Raw genomic sequence first — 25,041 nt, 5'->3', positions numbered from 1 at the left:
TGCACACACGCTGTTCTGTTCATGAATCCATTATAAAGACACCACACACCAAACACAGAGTATTATGGAAATCACTGTGGACACACAACATGTCCTCGCAGCTGAATGTCACTCCATACACTGACTCATCAGATATGCAGCTCTTGCCACCTAGCCTACTTTTCAGATGGCAGCACCAGTCCTGAAAATTTTGGATTCCACCTCATAATCCTGTCAGTCCAAAAAGTTTTGAAACTGGATTAATAAAAAAAGAAGGAAAGATTAACATGGTGATTTTAATGCTTTGTGTTTGCTACATAGTCTCCTCTTACTGGAGTACAATGCATAGAATATTCTTACAACCATGTGAAACTGTCAGAAAATTCCTTCTTTGGGATGTTCAACTCAAGCACCACATTGGCTTGAATGTTGATTACATCATCAAAGTGTTGACCTTTTATGTGAATTTCTGCATTTTATTGTTCTGTGGTAGCTCTGTGTTGATAACATGAAGTCTTGTCACCCGTGATCATTTTTTCCTGAAAAGAATTATCCATATTTTTTGTTTCAATGAAATCATGATAGAAATGCACATATAACTGGTTCTTTTTGGTGAGCCAATGTGTACAAGGCAAACTATGCATGCACTTTTCTCATCTTCAAAACATTCTGGAGAGTGTCTTGAACACATGATTTGAAGATGTTGCTTGACTGTGATTTGCCACACAACAATTTCAGCATATTATGGTTACAAATTCACTACATAACCCTGGCTGCTTACCACTGACTGGTAAAATACACAGCTGTTGTTTACAGTTCTAGTTCAAGCTTCTACCATAGACACTGCAGACTGCACTGACATTTCTTATACACCAGGAACACAATCAGTCTTGGAACTTTTTGGACAGATGGTGTGCATTGGCTTCCCTGCCACCCATTTATAGTGGCCCCCATCTTTTATGATTAAGGCCATGCTAGACATATGTCTCACACTGCAACTTTTGCAAGGAGTAATAAATCCCAAACATTTTTCTTTGTAAATGAGACACAGATGATACATACAGGGTGTTCATAAAGTCCGGGAACACTTTCGATTATTTATTGCACAAAAAACCAAACATTGTACACATATCATACATACGTCATTTTGAAGACAAATCTTGAAAGTTTTTATTTTCATGTATACTGTCACAGCATAGTTTGATAATTTGCTGATAGTCAGCGCTAGTCGCAAACACGGCAAGTTCAGGTGCAGAGCGAGCTTTCTGTGTTGGAGTTCGACAAAAACAAGTGTGCTACAGCTGTTCAACGGATGTTTAGAACCAAATACAGCAAGAAGCCACCAACAAGGAAGGCCATTTACCACTGGCACAACAAATTCGTTATGACAGGTTACTTGTCCCCGGCAAAAAGAAACAGACGTCCCAGTGTGAGTGAAGTGAATGTGGAGAACGTATGAGAGACATTCATATGGAGTCCAAAGAAATCAGTGTATTGTGCATCCTGTGAACTTAAAATGGCTCCAATGACATTATGGAAAGTCCTGCAACTGAATCTGTATATGAAACCATTCAAATAGGACCTAGTGCAGAAGCTCAATGATGACAACAAAGACAAGCGTTTTGAATTTTGTTCGCAGTTGCAACACTTGAATGTGGATGGATATGGCATTGTTGATCACTTAATTTTTAGTGACAAAGCCACTTTTCACACTAGTGGGAAAGTGAACAGGCATAATTGTTGAATCTGGGGTACAAAGCATTTACCCAAAGGTAAATGTTTTTTGTGCCTTGTCACATCGAAAACTGTATGGGCCATTCTTATTTGCCAAGAGCACTGTCACTGGATATTCCTACTTGGACATGTGGGAGCAATGGCTGATGCTTCAAATGCAATCAGACTCTCCATTCATCTTTCAGCAGGACGGGGCTCCACCGCATCTTCATCGTGAATTTCATGGGTACCCGAACATGGAGCTGCCGCATCGGTGGATCGGCCATGCTACAGAAGGGGACAGCTGTTTCATGAAATGACCTCGCTGATCACCAAAACTCACTCCATGTGACTTTCTTCTGTGGGGACACATTAAAGATCTGGTGTATGTACTGCCTCTACCATATGATGTAGCAGAGCTCTGGGAGAGAATTCGGGAAGTGACTGCCACAGTCGACAATGCCATGTTGCGATGGGTATAGCAAGAATTTGATTAGCATATTGATGTTTGCCAGTCACTCATGGTTCGCATATTGAATGTTTGTAAAAAAGACTTTCAGAGTTTCTCTTCAAAATGCAATATCTATGACCTCTGTACAATGTTTAGTTCTTGTGGAATAAATAATTGAAAGTGTTCCCAGACTTTATGTACCCCCTGTATTTTTAATTGCAAAATGGAAAAAATATTTTTTAAGAATTTCTTAAAATCAGATTCAGTGTAAATAAGTATTCAGTTTTGAAGAGCTTGGCACTTTGTCATAAGGTAGATGTAATGAATTTAATATTCAACAATAAATTTTATAATGATCTTTACACGTTAATTCAAATTTTGATGTTTCATTGTATAATAATTAATTTTTACATCTCAAATAAATCATCCAATCTATTTTAGGTTGTGGGCTATTGAAAGACAGTGATCGACAATACTGGGATCCTCCTTCTTGCACTGAGACTTTCAAAGACGTGGGAGATGAGTGCAACCTTGTTTGCAGAGATGGATATACCCTTAATGGAACTGCTACAGTCACATGCACTGATGATGGCTGGAGTGGTGCTGGTGGATTGAACGTATTTCCTGAATGCAAAGGTAACCCCAATGATTGTTACTATCAGACCTCAAAATATAACATATTCAGTACTTTGTGTTTCATGTTGCTGTAATATCAGCTGTTAGTAATTTAACTTTTTCATTAAATATGATGATAAAATCATATATTTAACCAATGATGACTCAAGCAGAACTGACAGGTACAATTTTAAAAACAAGTTTCTAACTTTGAGATTTTTAAGCATTCCTTCATTAGGGAAACAATAAAGATCTAGAAATAGACAGAGAAAGGATCAATTGTACGGTTACTAGTTGAAGGATTAGTTGGTCCTCACCTTTCCAATGGTCATCTACAAACACACTTCATTGAGTCACACAGATGGCAACCTTTGATTGGATATGGAATCATGGACAATGTTTCTGCTGCTTATATTCATGCAGAACCTGTGATTATTAACACATCAACTGCTATGCCAGCTGTATTTACTGACACCGCCCTGTTGCAAGACATAGCAGATCCCCTTTTCTCCTATGGAAGTGGGAGATGCAATATCTATTTTTTAGTCTCACAATGAAAAAAAAATATTATCCAAACATTTTCTGTAGTTAAGGTTAATGTGAATAAGTATTCATTTTACATGAATGAGGGCTTCATCATGTTTAAGGCAAAAAAAAATTTTTAGTATGACTCATTTATTCACATTTTAATATATAACAACAAAAAATTAATATCAAGATATGATTAATAATTCAGCAATTGAATTTCAGGCTGTGCTCACTTGCAGGACAGTGAACGAGAATACTGGGATCCTCCATCATGTTCTCGGAGCTACAGTGAAGTAGGAGATCAGTGCAGCCTCATTTGCAATGATGGATATGAACTTAGTGGAAGTGCTATTGTCACATGCACACCTGATGGGTGGAATGGCACTGGTGGTTTTGATAAAATTCCTCACTGCAAAAGTAAGTGCAATAGTTATAAGAGCTGCTGCTTAAAATATAACGTTTTCCCCATTTTTTCCATGGAAATGTAGTACTAGTTTTTGTAATTTTAAATTTTCAGAAAACATCATGATCACAATCAAACACTTACATAATAATTACTCAAGCAAAGTGAATAAATATAGTATCAAAAATAGACCTCTAAATTTTGAAACTTGTAAGCATATTCATGACCAAGAGGGCATAAAAGCTAGAAACCTAAATAAAGTAAAAGCAAACTTGATAGCTGATGGATGGGTGGATAATTTGGGTCACCTGTAGACATGTTTCTTTTGGTCACAGTAGTGAAAAACTCTGATTTAATATAGATGGTTTTGGTTTATTCATCGTATACCACATACCCAATTACAGCAGATGTGCCTTGAAGATATCAGTATTCCACTTTCAAGATTGTCTAGCATTGTATCACTTTGAAAACTGTAGTTGTATGAGTAGAAATCTGGTCAGAGAAGTTGATTCTAGCTTTTATTTTGTTAAAAATCAGGACAGTTTCCATTTTAACAGTACACACCTATGTTTCTTATTTGTGGGAGGTTGATCATTCTTTTCGTGTCCTGTACCTTTCTCTTGTGGGGGAATGTTTATAAGAAACCTAGTTCACATCACAAGGGTTATGCCTCTGCAACAACAATACCATTTTAATCATAGCAGATTCTCCTGTTAGTGTAGTATAGTAATTTAGTGGTCTTTTTTCATTGTGTAATGTACATATGTACAGTATGACAAGTCAAGTGATATTATATGATAGATACAAGTTCTCTGATGACTTAATGGATACATTTTTAGAACAGCAAAAATCAAACAGTTTTATAAGTGTTACACAGATATAATCCTAACAATTTTAGTATAAACAGAATATTCTTTTAATTGAGTAGATACTTGAACGTTAGCACTTTACAGCCTACAGACGGGAGAATGTTTATACTTTTTCTAACAATTAATTAAGAAATATAGACAAAGTGTTAAAATAACAAGATAAATAGCAACTGGAAGGCCTTCTACACACAGTGCTTTACATAATTAAAAATTCATGTAGAGTGTCCTCGGACTTGTTTAGAAGGTATGATTTAAGAGTTGCTTTGAAATGTCTGATAAATGTTACTAGTTTAATAGGGTCAGACAGGAGCATGACTTATCTTGTCCATCTGGAGCAGTTCTGCAGGCCCTCCAAAGCACAGTCATCTAAATGAAACAAAGTACAAAAATAAAGAAAATTATAACTGAATGGAAAATTTGAAAAATTTAAAACACAAAATGCATCAATGTATGTTCACAAATGTCCATACTCTGTTGGTGCTCAGCAACAATATTCCAGAATCAGTGCTTTGAATGCAACGTAAATGCATTTTGTTTGTCCACATGTCTTCATATCTTCATGTTTCCAATGTGGTCACTGGCTGTCTGGCCTCACCTATTAACCCTGTGCCCTATGAGTTGACATGTGTTAGCTGCTTCAGCGGGGTCCAAGCAGGCACATGTGTGTGTGTGTGTGTGTGTGGGGGGGGGGGGGGGGGTTACTAGTTATCGAGTTATCGGGAACTCCAATGTTAAGCATGTTATGGGGCCCCTTAGACAGATAGTGTTTAGCACTAGTAAGAAAGCCAATGGGCACTCAGTATGTCTGCTGGGGTGCCTCATCCGAGATGTGGAGGTTGCCCTGCCTGTGACTATCAAGCATGAAATGTTCAGTCATCCACAAGTTGTGGCTTACATCAGCACCAACAACATCTGTTGCATGGCCTCTGAGGCCATTCTCGATTCATACAGTTGGGTGGCAGAGGTGGTGATGGGTGCTGGCTGAAATCTTAAGTGGAAATATCTAAGATATTTAGTGAGTCATGGAAGGTGCATTGGAAAGAGAGATTAGGGACCATAGGAGTGGGAGTGTTCGTTGCAGTTGACAAAAATATCATGACTAGTGAGGTTGAAGTTGAGTGCAACAGTGAAATTATCTGGTTGTGTATAAGGTGAAAGTAAGTTAATTGTTGGTTATTTTTACCAGCCACCTGATTCTGTTGTGACAGTTCTTGGGTCATTCAAAAAAAGTCTATGGTCAGTAGCATGTAAATACTCAGATCATGCAGTACTAGTTAAAGGTGAATTAAACCTACCGAGTATAGACTGGGATGTTTATACACTCCTGGAAATGGAAAAAAGAACACATTGACACCGGTGTGTCAGACCCACCATACTTGCTCCGGACACTGCGAGAGGGCTGTACAAGCAATGATCACACGCACGGCACAGCGGACACACCAGGAACCGCGGTGTTGGCCGTCGAATGGCGCTAGCTGCGCAGCATTTGTGCACAGCCGCCATCAGTGTCAGCCAGTTTGCCGTGCCATACGGAGCTCCATCGCAGTCTTTAACACTGGTAGCATGCCGCGACAGCGTGGACGTGAACCGTATGTGCAGTTGACGGACTTTGAGCGAGGGCGTATAGTGGGCATGCGGGAGGCCGGGTGGACGTACCGCCGAATTGCTCAACACGTGGGGCGTGAGGTCTCCACAGTACATCGATGTTGTCGCCAGTGGTCGGCGGAAGGTGCACGTGCCCGTCGACCTGGGACCGGACCACAGCGACGCACGGATGCACGCCAAGACCGTAGGATCCTATGCAGTGCTGTAGGGGACCGCACCGCCACTTCCCAGCAAATTAGGGACACTGTTGCTCCTGGGGTATCGGCGAGGACCATTCGCAACCGTCTCCATGAAGCTGGGCTATGGTCCCGCACACCGTTAGGCCGTCTTCCGCTCATGCCCCAACATCGTGCAGCCCGCCTCCAGTGGTGTCGCGACAGGCGTGAATGGAGGGACGAATGGAGACGTGTCATCTTCAGCGATGAGAGTCGCTTCTGCCTTGGTGCCAATGATGGTCGTATGCGTGTTTGGCGCCGTGCAGGTGAGCACCACAATCAGGACTGCATACGACTGAGGCACACAGGGCCAACACCCGCCATCATGGTGTGGGGAGCGATCTCCTACACTGGCCGTACACCACTGGTGATCGTCGAGGGGACACTGAATAGTGCACGGTACATCCAAACCGTCATCGAACCCATCGTTCTACCATTCCTAGACTGGCAAGGGAACTTGCTGTTCCAACAGGACAATGCACGTCCGCATGTATCCCGTGCCACCCAACGTGCTCTAGAAGGTGTAAGTCAACTACCCTGGCCAGCAAGATCTCCGGATCTGTCCCCCATTGAGCATGTTTGGGACTGGATGAAGCGTCGTCTCACGCGGTCTGCACGTCCAGCACGAACGCTGGTCCAACTGAGGCACCAGGTGGAAATGGCATGGCAAGCCGTTCCACAGGACTACATCCAGCATCTCTACGATCGTCTCCATGGGAGAATAGCAGCCTGCATTGCTGCGAAAGGTGGATATACACTGTACTAGTGCCAACATTGTGCATGCTCTGTTGCCTGTGTCTATGTGCCTGTGGTTTTGTCAGTGTGATCATGTGATGTATCTGACCCCAGGAATGTGTCAATAAAGTTTCCCCTTCCTGGGACAATGAATTCACGGTGTTCTTATTTCAATTTCCAGGAGTGTAGATGTACTGCAGGGGGTACAGACAAGCAGTCATGTGCAGTACTTTTGAACACATTTTTTGAAAACTGTCTTTAGCAACTTGTTCAGGAACCCACACACAATGCATTCTACAAATAGGTTGGATCTTGTCAACAATGCAACATAGAAATTATGATTAGCGATCATGATGTCATTATAGCAACTATAGTTATGAAAAATAATAAATCAGTCAAGAAGACTAGGAGATTGTTTCCGCTAGAAAGAGCAAATGAGAAGTTATTAGCATCTCACTTAGACAGTGCAATGACATTACTTAGTTCCAGTAAGATGGACGTAGAGGAACTATGGGCAAAGTTTAAGCAGATTGTAAATTGTGGTCTGGAGAGTTATGTGCCTAGTAAGTGGATTAAGAATGGAAAACACCCACCATGGTTCAATAACAAAATTTGCAAAAATGCTGAGGAAGCAGAGGTGGTTGCTCTCTTGATTCAAAAGAGAACACACAAATGATAACAAACAAAGACCAGTAGAGATGTGTGCATCAGTGGAAAGATCTATATGCAAAGCATACAGCAACTACAACCCTCATACCTTAGAAAAAAATCTGACAAAGAACCCAGAAAAACTCTATTCCTGTGTAAAATTGCTAAGCAGGTCTAAGACTTCCATCTAGTGCCTTGTTGACCAGTATGGTGCAGCAGTTGAAGACAGCAAAACGAAAGCCAGAGTTTCAAATTTTGCATTCAAGAAACTGTTCATGTATGAGAATCATAGAAACATACAACCATTTGTCCATCAGACAGGCTTTCGTATGGACAGCATAGTAATAAGCATTTCTGGTGTAGAGTAAGAATCCCAATTCAGTTTTCCAGTGAGTGTTCTACAGCCTTGACCCCTTACCTTATTTGCTTTTATTGGAAATCTCTCATGCAGCACAAAGTCCCAAATGACTGAAAAAAGTGTGTGTGACTTCTGTATGTAAGAAGGGTAAAAGAATTGACTCACAAAATTACAGACCAATATCCCTAACTTTGGTTTGCTACAGAATCTTTAAACATGTTGTATATTATCTGTTTGAATGTAATAAATTTTCTTGAGACCGAGAAGCATATGCCCGTGAATCAGCATTGTTTTACAAAGCACTGCTCATGGAAAACTGAACTTGTCCTTTTCTCACATGATATACGGTGAACGATGGATGAAGTGCAACAGGCAGATTCCATATTTCTAGATTTCCAGAAAGCATTTGATACAGTGCCCCATTGTAGGCTGTTAATGAAGGTGTGAGCAAATCGAATAAGTTCACAGAAACATGAGTGGCTTGAAGACTTTTTAAGTTATAGAGCCCAGCATGTTGTCCTCAATGGTGAGTGTTCATCAGAGGTAAGAGTATACTGAGGAGTATCCCAGGGAAGTGTGATAGGACTGCTGTTGTTCACTATATATGTAAATGATTTGGCAGACAGGGTGGGCAGCAATCTGTGGTTATTTGCTGATGATACTAAGGTGTATGGTACAGTATCAAAGTCAAGTGACTGTAGTAGGATACAAGATGACTTAGACAAAATTACTAGTTGGTGTGACAAATGGCAGCTAGCTCTAAATGTGGAAAAATGTAAGTCAATCTACGAGAGTAGGAAAACCAAACCCATATCTTCATACAGCTTTAGTAGTGTTCTGCTTGACACAGGTACATCATTTAAATACCTGGACATAATATTGGAAACTGATATGAAATGGAACAAGCATGTGAGGACAGTGGTAAGGAAGGTGAATGGTTGTCTTTGGTTTGTTGGAAGAATTTTAGAAAAGTGTGGCTCATCTTTAAAGGAGGCTGCATTTACAGGGTGACAATTATTGAAAAAGCACTCCGTCTTCAGGCCACAAGTGGCCCATCAGGACCATCCGACCGCCGTATCATCCTCAGTTGAGGATGTGGATAGGAGGGGCGTGTGGTCAGCACACCGCTCTCCAGGTCGTTATGATGGTTTTCTTTGACCAGAGCCGCTACTATTTGGTCGAGTAGCTCCTCAATTGGCATCACAAGGCTGAGTGCACCCCGAAAAATGGCAACAGTGCATGGCGGCTGGATGGTCACCCATCCAAGTGCCAACCACGCCCGACAGTGCTTAACTTCGGTGATCTCATGGGAACCTGTGTATCCACTGTGGCAAGGCCGTTGCTCAGTTATTGAACTATATAAAATAAAATCACCATAACTTCTGAACAGTTTCCATTAGGATGTTCAAATTGCACTGTTAGCCGTAGGGCATAATGGGAATTAGTATGTGCATGGTTTGGTTTAGCTCACTTTCATCTGGAGGGGTTCGTCAATAAGCAAAATTGGCAGATTTGACTGTCAGAGAATTTGCATTTCACGATTGAAAAATCTCTTCACTCTCAGTGGGTGTGATGTGGAATGTCCAGTCACACAATAATTGGCATGATATTCCTTGATGGCAAGGTGACTAGTAAATGGTACATGAAGGTTTTGGAAGATGATTTCATCCCCATTATCCAAAGTGACCCCGATTTTGACAATATGTGGTTCATGAAAGATGGAGCTCTAACCCATCAAAGCAGGAGAGCATTTTATGCCCTGGGGAACACTTTGGAGACTGCTTTCTGGCTCTGGGATATCCAGATCTGAACACATGTGACTCCTTTTTGTGGGGCTATATTAAAGACAAGGTGTACAGCAATAATTCCAAAACCATTGCTGAGCTGAAAACAGCCATTCAGTAGGTCATTGACAGCATCAATGTTCCATCACTTCAATGGGTCATGCAGAATTTTACTATTCATCAGTGCCACATCATCTCCAATGATGGCAGGAATATTGAACATCTCATAACCTAAATTTGAATATCTGTAGTGGTGTTTACATGTTGAATAAAGGGCGTGCATACCATAGTTTGTAACCAATTTATGTTTTGTTTCATACAGTTCAATAATTGTTACACTGTAGCTGGTGCAACCTATTCTTGAGTACTGCTCGATTGTTGGGGATCTGAACCAGGTTGGATTAAAGGCATACATCAAAACAGTTCAGAGGTGGGCTGCTAGATTCATCACCAATAGTTTCAAACTACATGTATGGGTTACATGTAGTGGGGAAGGCGGATAGTCATCTTCGGTTCAGTGGCAGAATTTTGGGAAGATGTGGTTCATCTGTAAAGGAGACCGCTCATAAAACACTAATACGACCTATTCTTGAGTACTGCTCGAGTGTTTGGGATCCCTATAAGGTCGGTTTGAGGGAGGACATAGAAGCAATTCAGAGGCGGGCTGCTAGATTTATTACTGGTAGGTTTGATCATCACGCGAGTGTTATGGAAATGCTTCAGGAACTCGGGTGGGAGTCTCTAGAGGAAAGGAGGCATTCTTTTCGTGAATCACTTCTGAGGAAATTTTGAGAACCAGCATTTGAGGCTGACTGTAGTACAATTTTACTGCTGCCAACTTACATTTCGTGGAAAGACCACAAAGATAAGATAAGAGAGATTAGGGCTCATACAGAGGCATATAATCAGTCATTTTTCCCTCGTTCTGTTTGGGAGTGGAACAGGGAGAGAAGATGCTAGTTGTGGTACGAGGTACCCTCCGCCATGCACCGTATGGTGGATTGCGGAGTATGTATGTAGATGTAGATGTAGATGTATGCAGATGCTTTGGGAACTCAAATGGGAATCCCTGGAGAGAAGGCAATATTCTATTCAAGAAACACTGTTGAGAAAATTTAGAGAACTGGCGTTTGAAGCTGACTGCTAAATGATTCTCCTGCCACGAAAATACATTACATGTAAAGGCCACAAAGATAAGATATGAGAAATTGTGGCTCATACAGAAGCATATAGACAGTTCTTCCCCCTTGGTCTATTTACAAGTGGAACTGGAAAGGAAATGACTAGTAGCAGTACAGGGTACCCTCTGCCATGCACTGTGCAGTGGCTTGCAGAGTGCCTATGTAGATGTAATTTTTTCATTTAGTTCACTGACAGCTGACTGGTATGTGATAGGGTCCTGAATTCTGCCAGTATGGCAGTCCAGGTGAAAATAGGCACTATGGTTTGTGGAAGGAAATCGGCAGATGAATGTGGAGCACTATAAATTTAAGTCATCTGCCTCACAAGAAAGTGTGAGCTTATGCCACAAGCAATTTTATGCTAAGTAGAGAGATGAAAAGATGAACAAGCTTCAACAGATGAATTATCGAATGAACTTAAATTGTCTGCCTGCATACTTCATAGTCAGTGCCATTTGTAACAGAAGTCATTTATCAAATGAAGGTGGCATTTTTACCATTAAGTCAAAAAATGTCACCTTCGTTCAGTAAAATCATAGCTGTGGTGTCCACATATGCAACAAGACATTCCATATGTTTATTGCTATCTCCAAGATAAAAATGAAAGTAATAAACTATCTGAACAAACACATCTGGACACCATTATGTATTGTGAAGTCGACCACTAGACATCATGAGAAGTGTAAAAGGAGGTGGATTGCATTGTGTTGCCAGTAGACAAGCAGAAACACCAGAGTAGGTTGGTCAGGATAGCTCAGTGACTTTGAAGGTGGACTAAGTCACTGGATGTCATCTGAGCAACAAATCCATCAGAGATATTTCAGCCATGCTAAAGCTGCCCAAGTTGACTGCTGACAATGTGATTGTAAAGGAGAAACATGATGGAAGAGTCACATCTAAACAAAGATCAGGCAGACATGTACTGGTGGACAGGGACCATTCAGCATTGCAGGTGGTGGTTGTAAAAAATCACATGAAATCAGCAGAAGGAACTGCTCATGAGTTCCGAAGTGCTACCAGCACACCAGCTAGCTCAATGAGTGTGTGTAATAAGTTTAAAGAGAGGGGTGCAGTGGGTGAGTGGCCCCTTGTAACCCACACCCTTCTGTAGTCAGTTCAAAGCATCATTTCAGCTGGTGTAAACAGCAATGCACTGAACAGTGGATGATTCAAAACAAGTGATTCTGAATACTAAATCTTGCAATATCCTATGAGAGCCTGATGGAAGAGACTGGGTTTGGCGAATGCCTCAAGAACATTACCTGTCATCATGTGTAGTGCCCATAGTGAAGTGTTAAGGACATGGTGCTTAATAACATACTAATTTCAGAAGGATATGCTCTGTATACTGCATACAATAGAAAGACAGTTGAGAGATTATGATTGTATCAGAATGACAATGCACCCCGACATAAAGCAGCACCTGTGAGGCAATGTTTTGTGAGCAATAACATTCCTAAATGGTCTGTCCTTCCCAGAGTAACAACCTGAAATGAATGGAATAGCTTTGACATGAGTCAGAAAGTCAACTTCACTGCAGACCTAGTGTTTCTGCTTTTGAGATAGAATGGGCTGTAATTCCTGCACAGACATTCAGAAACCTCATTGAAAGTGTCCCCTGCAGATGTCAAGCCAACATAAATGTAAAGGGTGGACATAAGTAAGTGTCTGGATACTTTTGATCAGCTGGTTTATTTTGACTCCATTATAATACACCTTGATTAAACTGCATTATGACTTCACATACTTCATAGTTTGTACTAGTATTTTATGAAATTTGTGGTGTGTGTGAGACAATGGAAAAGTAATTTGAGCTCTATTGTAAAAGTGAGGTCATTGCCTTTATTCTCTCTGTTGGAGTTTCAAGTCCAATCACTGTCTTGTGTTGCAAACATGTCAGAATTATGCAAACGATAATGTATTTAAGAGCTGTGAATGAATTTATTAGTGTGCCTGACAACAATGCACAATAATTATCATCATCTGTCAAAACCAGAACTAATCCTGATGATATTCCAGTGCCAGAATTTCACTTGTTTTGATCTCAAGATACAGCCTTATTATTGGTAGTGATATTGATTTCTAAACCATCATCTTCAGATTAAGAAATTACAACAAATTAAAACTGTTCAGTCATAAATACACCAAATATGAAAGAATAAAGACTGAACATACCACTGACTTACCTGACTATTCGAGTGTGCTAATGCACCTCTTCTGGGACACAGGGAGGCAATCCAGCCCTGAATCAAATCCACCTCATGGATTAATTATGAGGGATGGTGAGCTGGCTAGCCTGAAGCTGGTTTTCGGGTGGTTTTCCACATCCATGCCAAAACCCACTTTCAGTGTCAGTTACACTTTACACAAACACATAGAATATGTTTCATAACTTGAACATGAGCTCTACACTAGACACAGACAGGTAGGGTACATAGAGTTCTTCCTAGGGACGAAAAGGGGGGGGGGGGTGCTGTCAGGAAGTGCATGCAACCACAAACTGCCACTAACATTGCTGATCCTGTAGTGAAACAGGATAAAGACAAAGAAGAAGAAAAGCAAACACACCATTGAAATCTTACTTCTTTTACGCTCTGTGTATTTATGTTAGATTATGAAAAGAACATTTCCTCCTACTTTAGATCTGAAGATGATAGTTCAGCAATAAAAACTGATAATAAGAAATTTATTTTGTGATAAATACAAATAAAATTAATTTTGAACATTCAGTTGGAAGCATGTTCATCCTGTGATAAATTTATCATGCCTCTTCCTTGATGAGAGCTACAGTTGAAATGATGGTCCTCTGCATAGTTTGACATTTATGTTGGTCCTCAAGCATTCCAAAGCATGTTCTTAATGTTTGGATGCTGCAGTCTAAAATAATCAGTTCACTATCGGAATTAGTTTCAATTGTTTCTGCAAATTGTAACTTTTATCATGTTTCAACATGGCTGTACAGTTTGAGATATTTTTCATGAGTGTGATATTTTACCTTAATTATTACACAGTTTAAAGCATATGCATTAGTTTTGGATGAGTAGCATGTCATCTGTAAAAACATGGTAATTCTGAAAAATGGGTGAAACACCTGCCTGAAGTTAATAACTGATGCTTTGCACCTCAGCGCAGAAACTTAATGCCATACTCTACCTTTCATTTCAATTTAATGTGCAGTCTGAGCACAGCCGTACAAAATACTTAAGAATGCAGAGGAAAGCGAGGTTAGGTTTCAGAATATTACAGAACTGAAATGTAATACAGTAGGTCTTCTTGTCTGGAAAATTTAGAGAAATTTATATAACAACATGTCACAAGCACAAAAACGTTGAAATAAGTAGATTTTGTAGTGATCATCACACAGAAGTGTGTGCTGGTGAATTAACACTGAAAAATATCAACAATGTAGGAAAAGACAGATTGCTACTTACCATAAAGAAGACCTGACTTGTCTTCATTACAGAAAATACCAATCTATCTTTCCTGCATTGTTGCTATTCCTACCTGGGGTTTCCGTAGTTTGAACACCAAAAAATAATTCACTTTTTATTGTAACTGTATACATATCTGCATTGGGAAATTTTGAACAGTTTATAAGGCATATGGTGTCTGGCTGCTGTGTGGAGGACCTGATTTCAATTCCCTGTTCTGTCAGAGTTTTTTCCTTGATGGAAAGGCTGGTGCTATGTGCACTCTGTCTTGTGCAGCAAAATGAGCAGTCACTTTAGCAATCTGCTGACCCCATGCCGCTCCATACTGTGTCCAGTGATGCCATTAGCAGAGGATGGCATGGCAGTCAGTCGGTCCCGAGTGGCCCACCAGAATCAGAATGTTGAGCATTGCAGTTTGTTTATGAAGTCTACAGATTCCTTACTATGCTATCTTTCAGACAGCAGCAAGCAGTTAATAGTTGGTGTGATTAGAATGTAGGTTTCCTAAAGGCATCTGATAGGAAAAATTACCTGGAAATCTTACTTGGTTCCTACAATTTTATCCCTGTAATTAAATTTCCAACATAGGTGGATAAAGCATTAGGGCTCTAATCGATTAAAAGCAAGAATATAATAACTGTAACACCTAGTAACAAATGCTCTCTCTCATCCTGAGGCACAGTTAGTTAGGATAAATAAGTTAGTGCCTACTCCCCAGTGAAAATCATTTGTAATAATTAATAATTCCAGAACCAAATTTTAAAAATAGCTTACAAGTGATGATCTGGTATGAAATTTATAAGGAACCAAATGCTGACATTAATTGTACTGTGTTCCACAATAAATTCATATAATTATTTGAAAATATCTTTCTACTTAAAAGTTACAATACCAAGAGGGGAGTTTATACCAATATATTGACTTTTGAAAATATTGTAAACTAGTCATGTACTTTATAAACTGGTAATATACTTTATATTTTAAAATTCTGAAAAAAATTGTTTTTTTTAAAGAATGCTTGTACCAGATTTTTATAAATGTCTTAAATTTTGCAGTATAATTTAACACAAAATTATAAGTCTTGTTATTGAATGTGACAAACAACAAATTTTATACAGATATTTCCAGGTTCAGGATGCTTCTACATATCCTTAAAAAGTATGTAGTAGATAAAAGTCAGCAAAAATTAATGATATTCGAATTTTTAAAAATTTTCTGTGGTGGTCATAAAGGACCCCTCCATTGATGTAATAACAGAAAATGTGTTGGTATTGTTAAGATTGTGCTAAAAGATATTTCTAGGACCTAGACCCTACTTATACACCAGCACCAATTATAAACTATGTTGTTAATAAAAGTTAAAATAATTAATGAATTTCTTTTTGTAATGGACATTAGGTACTCTTACCCCTTCATTGGTAGGTTACATTAAGGAAAACACATTGGTATTGCTAACAACAAGCCTATGGCCATGGAAAACAATGTATTTGTGACATAACTGGTATTTAGCCAGCATTATTTGAATATCTATTTTTTTTCCAGCAGCAATGCTCTCTAGCAATGCACTTGATATGAACTCTGCCCCAATTTCATTGATGTAGCATCTGTAGAACCTTAGATTTAAGCACTGCAGGAACAACCACTCATGTCTTGCCTGATTCTGAACGCATCAAAACAAAAACTTTTTGCACTGTCATAGCATGCCTTATATTCCACTAAAAAAGAGCCGATGTGGGTGCTACAAGGAAACCATTAAATTTCAGTTGCACCAATAATTAATGAAATGTAAAGGGCATAAATTCATCTGAATACCTAGCAATTGCAATTACAAACAACTTAAATTGGAAAGGACACATAGAAAACGTTCTGGGGAAAGTGAACCAAAGATAGTTTTTTATTGGCAGAACACTTAGAAGATACTACAGATCTACTAAAGAGATTGCCTATATCATGATCCACTTTTGGAGTACTGCTGCTCGTTGTAGGAAGGTTACTAGATAGGATTAATAGAGTATATAATGAAAGTTCAAAGAGGGGCATTACATTTTATATTATCAAGAAATAGAGGAGAGAGTGTCATGGAACATGATACAGGATTCAGAGTGGATATAATTAAAACAAAGATGTTTCTTCTATACGCTGTCTGAGTGTGGAATAAAAGAGAATTCTTGTGAAGGTGGTTTGGTGAGCCCTCTGCCAGAACTTAATGTGACTGGCAAATAGCCATTTAGATACAGATGTGGATCAACGATCTGAGTGTGATTTCACAACTTCAGTCGTTAGTAAGGCTAACTTAATGTGACTGGCCTATTATTAAATGATAAAAAGACCCAGAATATTTGGTTCAGTCTATCAAAGACTGTAAGAATAGAGAAACAAATTGCAAAACTTTTAGGTATCATGTATGATAATAAACTGACATGGAACACGTATGTTGAACAAATAATGGGTAGACTGTCAAGAGTTATATATCAACTGAAGAAACTGACATGCTATGTGTCATTTGAATGTGCAAGGACAGTATACTTAGCTTTTTTTCAATCTGTTGTAAGGTGTGGGTTAATACTCTGGGGAAACAGAAAAAATTAGTGAAATTCTGGTGATCCAGAAAAAAGCAAATGGAGTAATGGTAAATAAAAATTATTTAGGAATACAGGAGATGACTCATTGAAAGGCAGAAGCACTGTGTTTTCGACAGGTACACAAACAAAAGGTGCAGAGCTTTGCTAGCTTTCAGAATGAATTCCTTTTTTAATCTTGTAGGCGAAATATGCACACAAAAACACACACACTCACTCACATGCATATGATGGTCTCCATAAATTGTGCTCAGTCGACTGCCAGCTCTTTCCTGGCCCACAGTGATTGTACTAAGGTGAGGTGGGGGTACAGAGTGGGGTGAGATGAGGGAAGGAGAGAGGCAAGGATGGGGTTGGGGGTAGGTGTCTAATGGCTTGTGGGAGAGTAGGGAGCCATCTGTGGGCTAGCTATGGGTGCAGGTAGAGGGGGCATGTGGCAGATGGATGGGGACAAAAATTTTTTGGAACAGATTGACCGTTCATTCAGGTTGACAGCTGGTTGGTTGTCATACCAATGTAAAATGCTGTGTAGTGGTTGCAGGAGAGCTGGCATATAAAATGGTTGTTTTTGCAGGTGGCCTGGCCTCTGATGGGGTTGGATAAGCCTGTGACAGGACTGGAGTGGGAGGAGCTGGGTGGATGGATTCGGCAAGTCTTGCCTCTGGGTTTTCCACAAGGATATGATCCCTGAGGCAGGGCATTGGCGGTGGGAGTGGCATAGGGATGGTCTAGGATGTTGTGGAGAGGTTGAGTCAGAGGAAGAACACCACTTTGGGAGGGGATGGAAGTACCTTGGGTAGAATGTCCCTCATTTTAGGGCATGATGATAGATAATCAAAGCCCTGATGAAGGACATGGTTCAGTCATTCCAGACCTGGGTGGTATTGAGTGACAAGGGGGGGCACTTCTTTGTAGTTGGTTCTTGGGATGGATGTGAGTGTCAGGTATGTGTGGGGATATGGCACAGGAGATCTGCTTGTGTATTAGGTCTGGAGTGTATTGCCTGTCTGCGAAGGCCTTTGTGTAGTCTTCAGCATACTGGGCGAAGGAGTTCTCATCACAGCAGATGCATCTGCTTTCAGCAGCCAGGCTGTATGTGAGGTATTTTCTGGTGTGGAAGGGATGGCAGCTGTTGGTGATTGGTGGGTTTTATGTGGACCGAGGTGTGGATGGAGCCAACTGAGAGGAGGAGAAGGGGTTATGATGGGTGGAGGAGGACCAGGTCAACTGGATGGGAGAGAAGGTGTTGATATTGTGGAGGAATGGGGATAAAGTGTCCTGGCCTTGAGTCCAGATTATAAAGATGTCATCAATAAACCCAAACCTGAGCAGTGGTTTGGGGTTTTGGGGAGTGAGGAATATTTCCTCTAGGTGGCCAATGAGGAGGTTGGCATAGGAGGATGCTATAGGGGTGCCCATGGCTGTGTCAAGTATTTGGTTGTATACCTTCCCTTTGAAGGTGAAGTAGTTATAGGTTAGCATGTAGTTTGTTAGGTGCACAAGGAAGGAAGTGGTGTGTTTGGAATCTGCAGGCCGTTGGAAGAGGTAGTGTTCAGTGGCAAAGGTAGATAATAGGACACTTTATAAACTATTGTTCATTATATATAGAATATTAATAGTTATTGATCTATATAATGTTAAAAAAACAAATTTAGGTGTATATGGAAAATTTACACAACTTCTTGTTAACTAACCCATTCTATTCACTAGAAGAATTTTTAGAAATGCCCAATATCAACTTAAATATGTAAAAATATATTTTATAATGAATTAGGAGGTTAAGTTAACTGATGAAGCGTATTGCATGTAATAGTGCTGAATGGCTAATAAAGAGTCTGATTCTGAATCTTGACAGTGTTGTGTTAAAATTTATAACAGGAAAAATATTAGCTGCTAATGACTCACCGTGTGCTCAGGAGGGGGACAGAAAATGAGTGTCTGGGAGGTGCCAGGATAAACCTTTTATGGGATTTATGTATTACAATTCTCAAAGTGGACATCATTGACATTTGAGACATGTTCAAAACAAACCATTAACTTGCATATCACCACCAAATGAAAAATGTTGTGCCACAGTAATCACATAGGCTCAAACCATCAAGACCAAAGGTAAACTTTTGGAGTTACAAATGATGCAGGACATTCAGCTAGATATCTGCTCTTGAAGAATGCATATACAATCATAATGGCACAAGGGGTATGATAACTGATGGAATGTGATGGCATACAACAAAATGTGAAACATTTCAATGTCAAAAAACTTCACCAACAGCCGCATACTTTAAGACATTTTATTTTATTCTGAAAGCAACCAGTTTTGGCAGTTTATTTTGCCCTCTTTAGACCACTGCATAATAAAAAAGTATACATGTATTATATAATGGTGTAAAAATCAAGCTTACAGAAAGTGACGGGTAATCATAATACCACTTAATCTTAAAAATGAAAGTAGTGGCATTAAATCAAATCTTTGTGTACATCCAAGACAATAGACTAAAATATGTGTGCATATTTGTTAGACATAAAACTATTGAACACCACCGATTCACAAGGGAGCATGTAAATACATTAAAAAGATCAGCACTAGACAGGGTCTCCCCGCCTCACCAGAGTACAATCACTGTGGGCCAGGAAAGAGCTGGCAGTCAACTGTGCACAATGTAGGGAGACAGTTGTGTGCATGTGTGTGAGTGTGTGTTTTTGTGTACACGTTTTGCCTACAAGCTTGATGAAGGAAGTTCATTCTGAAAGCTAGCAAAGTTCCGTACCTTTTGTTTGTGTACCTGTCGAAGACACAGTGCTTCTGCCTTTCAATGAGTCATTGGGTATTGACCCAGATCTTACAACATATTGAAAAAAAGCAAAGTACATTTTCTTTACGTATTCAAATGGCACATAGCACATCAGTTTCTTCATTTGATATGTAACCCTTGACAGCCTAACCACTTTATGTTCAGCGTAAGAGTTCCACATTAGTTTATTGTCAAGTGTGACACGTAAAAATTTTGCAATTTGTTTTTCTATTTTTACAGTCCCTGATGGAGTGAACCACATATTCTGCATCTTCTTCTCATTTAATAATAGACCATACACATTAAGCTAGCCTTGCAAAAGACTGAAGTCGTGACCTCAGACTCAAGGGGTTGATTTACATCTGTATTTACATGTCTACTTGCCAATCACATAAAGTGCTGGCAGAGGGCTCACCAAACCCCCTTCACAATAATTGTCTTTTATGCCATGCTCAAACAGCACATGGAAGTAAATGAACACATTCATTTTTCTGTGCAAACTCTGATTTCCCTTATTCTATTTTGAAGGTTTTTTCTCCCTATATAGGACTGCATCAACAGAATATTTTGCATTCAGAGGAGAAAATGGGAGATTGAAATTTTGTGAGTACATCCTGCCACAATGAGAAACATTTTTGTTTTAATGATATCCACCCCAAATCCTGTATCATGTTCATGACACTCTCTCCTCTATTTCTTGATAATATAAAATGTGCTGCCCTTCTTTGAACTTTCGTAATATACTCTATTAACCCTATCTAGTAACCTTCCTACAGCATGCAACAGTACTACAAAAGAGGATCATGGTGTGGGCAGTCTATTTAGTAGATCTGTTGCATCTTCTAAGTGTTCTGCCAATTAAACACAGTCTTTTGTTCAGTTTCCCCATAACATTTTCTATGTGTTCTTTCGAATTTAATTTGTTTGTAATTGCAATTCCTAGGTATTCAGATGAATTTATGCCCTTTACATTTGATTAATTATTGGTGTAACTAAAATTTAATGGACTCCTTGTAGCACTCACGTTGGTTCCTTTTTAGTGGAATATAAGGCATGCTATGACAGTGCAAAAAGTTTTTGTTTTGGTGCATTCAGAATCAGGCAAGTCATGAGTGGTTGTTCCTGCAGTGCTTAAATCTAAGGTTCTACAGATGCTGCATCAATGCCATTGGTGCATAATTCATATCAAGTACATTGTCAGAGAGCATTGCTGCTGGAAAAAAATTATAGCAAAGATATTGTAATGATACTTTCTGGCAGATTAAAACTGTGTGCCAGACCGAGACTTGAACTCTGGTCTGTTGCCTTTCGCAGGCAAGTGCTGTTCCAACTGAGCTATCCAAGCATGCCTCAGGACCCATCCGCACAGCTTTACTTCTGCTAGTACTTCTCTCGTACCTTCCTTTTCTCCAGGAGTGCTAGTACTGCAACTTTTGCAGGAGACATTCTGTGAAGTAGGACACTTCCCCACGAAAGGCAAAGGTCCCGAATTCGAGTCTCTGTCTGGCACACAGTTTTAATCTGCCAGGAAGTTTCATAACAGAGCACACTCCACTGCAGAGTGAAAATTTCATTCTGGATATTGAAATGATGCTAGCTAAATACCAGTTAAATATTTTCCATGGCCGCAGGCTTGTCGATAACAACACCAATGTGTATTCCTTAATGTAACCTAACAATGAAGGGGTAAGAGAACCTCATGTCCATTACAAAAAAAAAAATTCATTAATTGTTGTTAACTTTTATTAACAACATAGTTTTAAATAGGTACTGATGTATAAGAAGGGTCAGGTCCTAGAAATATCCTTTAGCACAATCTTAACAATACCAACACATTTTCTGTTATTACATCAATGGAGGGGTCCTTTATGACCACCACAGAAAATTTTTAAAAATACGTATTTTATTAATTTTTGTTGACTTTTATCTACTAAATACTTTTTAAGGATATGTAGAAGCATCCTGATCCTGTAAATGTCTGTATAAAAATTTGTTGTTTGTCACATTCACTAACAAGACTTATAATTTTGGGATAAATTTTACTGCAAAATTTAAGACAATTATAAAAATCTGGTACAAGAATTCATTTAAAAAAAAACATTTTTTTCAGAATTTTAAAATATAATGTACATTACCAGTTTATAAAGTACATGACTAGTTTACGATATTTTCAAAAGTTCAAAATGTTGGTGTAAACTACCCGCTTGGTATTGTAACTTTTAAGTTGAAAGATATTTTCAAATAATAATATCAATTTATTGTGGAACAGAGTAAAATTTATGTCAGTATTTGGTTGCTTATAAATTTCATACCAGCTCATCACTTGTAAGCTATTCTTAAAATTTGGTTCTGGAATTATTAATTATTACAAATGATTTTCACTGGGGAGTAGGCACTAGCTTATTTATCCTAACTAACTGTGCCTCAGGATGAGAGAGGGCATTTGTTACTGGGCATTACAGTTATTATATTCTTGCTTATTATTAATTAGAGCCCTACTGCTTTATCCACCTATGTTGGAAATTTAATTACTGGGATAAAATTGTAGGAACTAAATAATATTTCCAGGTAATTTTTCCTATTAGAATCATTTAGAAAGCCTACATCCTAATAGCACTATAGTGGTTCCACCTGTTTTATTTCTTCCTCATTTGTTCTCCTCAGTGTCGACATATTGTGTTGCTACACTGGCTGAAAAATGGGGTTGTAATTTGGACACCGACTACTGTAAATAATGTAGCCGATAGACGGACAGTTGTGTTTCACTGTCTATTACTTTCACTTTTCACAACCCCACGTATACACATTTATATGGCCAGTGCACTGTTGTTTAACTTACCATTAGCCTCATTAATAGTTTGCAGGCAAACCTCCACATAATACTACAATAGTTTAGTACTGAACATCTATGAGCAGTAAAAACCTAACCACAAAGTTCACAGTTCTTGAAGAGTAGAAAGGTACGTATGGAGCAGACACTGTCACTGTTTTAACACATGACCTAATTTTTAACACTTATTTACACTGTTCTGACCAACACAGGTTCCTCGTCTGAAACTCGGTGGTGTCTTGTGACCAAAACCAGGGCCCTTATATATCATCGCAATAATAGCTACTGAAACTACACATCGTTTAAAGTAAATTTACAGAAATTACTATTAAAACTTAACTCATTAAATTAACTGAACACATCAAAACAGTTGTTCTTTTTAAGAGTTTCTTCTACTGTAAGAGACACCGAACTATTTGTTTAAATCTTGAAATTAACAAATTAAGTATGCAAACAATACTTTGGAAAAAACTATTAATTACTTTGGAATTAATTAAGGGCTGGCTTTGCTAACATGTTTTTGAATAGAGCCAAATAAATACTTTAAGAATACTGTTAGTTGTTCCTCCAAATGTTTGTTACTAGTACAGGATTTATATTTGTTTATTCATCAATAATAGAATTTAAGCTATGAAACAGTTACTGATTTCACCCTATAATGAAAGGTACTAACTAAGGATAGTCAAAATAAATTGGAAAATCAATTAAATACATAAAACTAAGCACAAAATTAGATCTGGTGTTATATTCTTTAAAGCTGAGGGCAACCTTTCTCTTTTATGAAAATACAGATCATACTCATGTATGTTAATGGTACCGGTACTTAATTCAAAATTGAAAAAACGAATTTAAGGAGAATGATGGCAAAACAAGAGAGGCATTATCCATACTGTTGTGTCTAGACAAGACAGCCTAGACACAATGAGAGGAAGCTGAAAGGCACGCGCTAAGCTAAACCAGGATGGCGTGAGGTCTGAAACAGGATACGTAATGAATGCTATAAAGAAAAGTACGTAGCTTCTGGACTACTTAACTTTAATCCATCCTTTTGGTACATCTGGAGATTGTGGCGATACAAGTGAGACTCTTTAGATAATTGCAATGTTACTAATGGCGCCTTGCTAGGTCGTTAGGTTAGGTTAGTGTTTTTTTAACGTCCCGTCGACAACGAGGTCATTAGAGACGGAGCGCAAGCTCGGGTTAGGGAAGGATGGGGAAGGAAATCGGCCGTGCCCTTTCAAAGGAACCATCCCGGCATTTGCCTGAAACGATTTAGGGAAATCACGGAAAACCTAAATCAGGATGGCTGGAGACGGGATTGAACCGTCGTCCTCCCGAATGCGAGTCCAGTGTGCTAACCACTGCGCCACCTCGCTCGGTGCTAGGTCGTAGCCATTGACTTAGCTGAAGGCTATTCTAACTATCTGCTCGGCAAATGAGCGAGGCTTCGTCAGTGTAGTCGCTAGCTAAGTCGTCCGTACAACTGGGGCGAGTGCTAGTCCGTATCTCGAGACCTGCCTTGTGGTGGCGCTCGGTCTGCGATCACACAGTGGCGACACGCGGGTCCGACATGTACTAATGGACCGCGGCCGATTTAAAGCTACCACCTAGCAAGTGTGGTGTCTGGCGGTGACACCACATTCCTCCCCCGCAAATCGGCGAACGGTCGTGTTATAAGGCTTCCATGTTGACGTATGCGAGGAGGTGTGGAGCCTAACAACAGGCGAGGCTGTGCCACCCGCACCCGGCCATTCGGTCCGAGGGGATCTAGGAAACGCCTGAAAACCTAGTCCAGGGTGCACGTCAACATGCGGTGTATGCGCCCGGAAAGAGACAGGAGGGGCCGAAGGGTCGACCTCCATTGCGTCGGGGTATCCGACGCGCGATGACGTCATGTGGTCCGGAGCGGGCAAGAGTTCCATGGCGGAGGACAGTTGGTCACGGGAAGCGATCGGCGGCGCGTGACCCAGGGAGGCGCTTGGCGGCTGCAGCGAAGCGTCCACTGCGGGCGGCGCCGGCGGGAGAACAGGCGGCGGCGGCGGCGGCTGCGGCGGCGCGTCGCCATGGGGCAAAATGGAAGGCATCGTCGGTAACACCTGGGGATGAGGCGAGCCAGTAGATGGGTCCCCAGGGCGCTGACCGGACGGCATCGTCGCTGAAAGCAGACGGGGAGCGGCAGAACCCATGCGACGACAGAGGCGCAGCTGATTGAGATGCCGACGCACCTCACCAGAGGCCCCCAAAACCAAACACATCGCGTGGCTGAGGCAGCGAAGAATGCGCCCTGCGAGCCAACGCCGAGAACCTCGATAGTTGCGATAGAAT

General features: G+C 40.0%; 1 protein-coding gene across 1 annotated transcript in view; it reads left to right on the top strand.

The window, feature by feature from the left end:
• LOC124722213 (sushi, von Willebrand factor type A, EGF and pentraxin domain-containing protein 1-like) overlaps positions 1-25,041 on the top strand; it is a 67,922-nt gene that overhangs the window by 1,260 nt on the left and 41,621 nt on the right. Inside the window, exons 2-3 of the mRNA XM_047247408.1 lie at positions 2,585-2,779; positions 3,509-3,703. Of these exons, the coding sequence (XP_047103364.1) occupies positions 2,585-2,779; positions 3,509-3,703 (390 nt within the window). The remainder of the gene's footprint in view (positions 1-2,584; positions 2,780-3,508; positions 3,704-25,041) is intronic.

This window comes from Schistocerca piceifrons, chromosome X (genome assembly GCF_021461385.2).
Source record: "Schistocerca piceifrons isolate TAMUIC-IGC-003096 chromosome X, iqSchPice1.1, whole genome shotgun sequence".
NCBI classification, from domain to species: domain Eukaryota; kingdom Metazoa; phylum Arthropoda; class Insecta; order Orthoptera; family Acrididae; genus Schistocerca; species Schistocerca piceifrons.
Note: the sequence above shows the minus strand (reverse complement) of the source record. Positions and strands in the feature narration are given on the sequence as shown.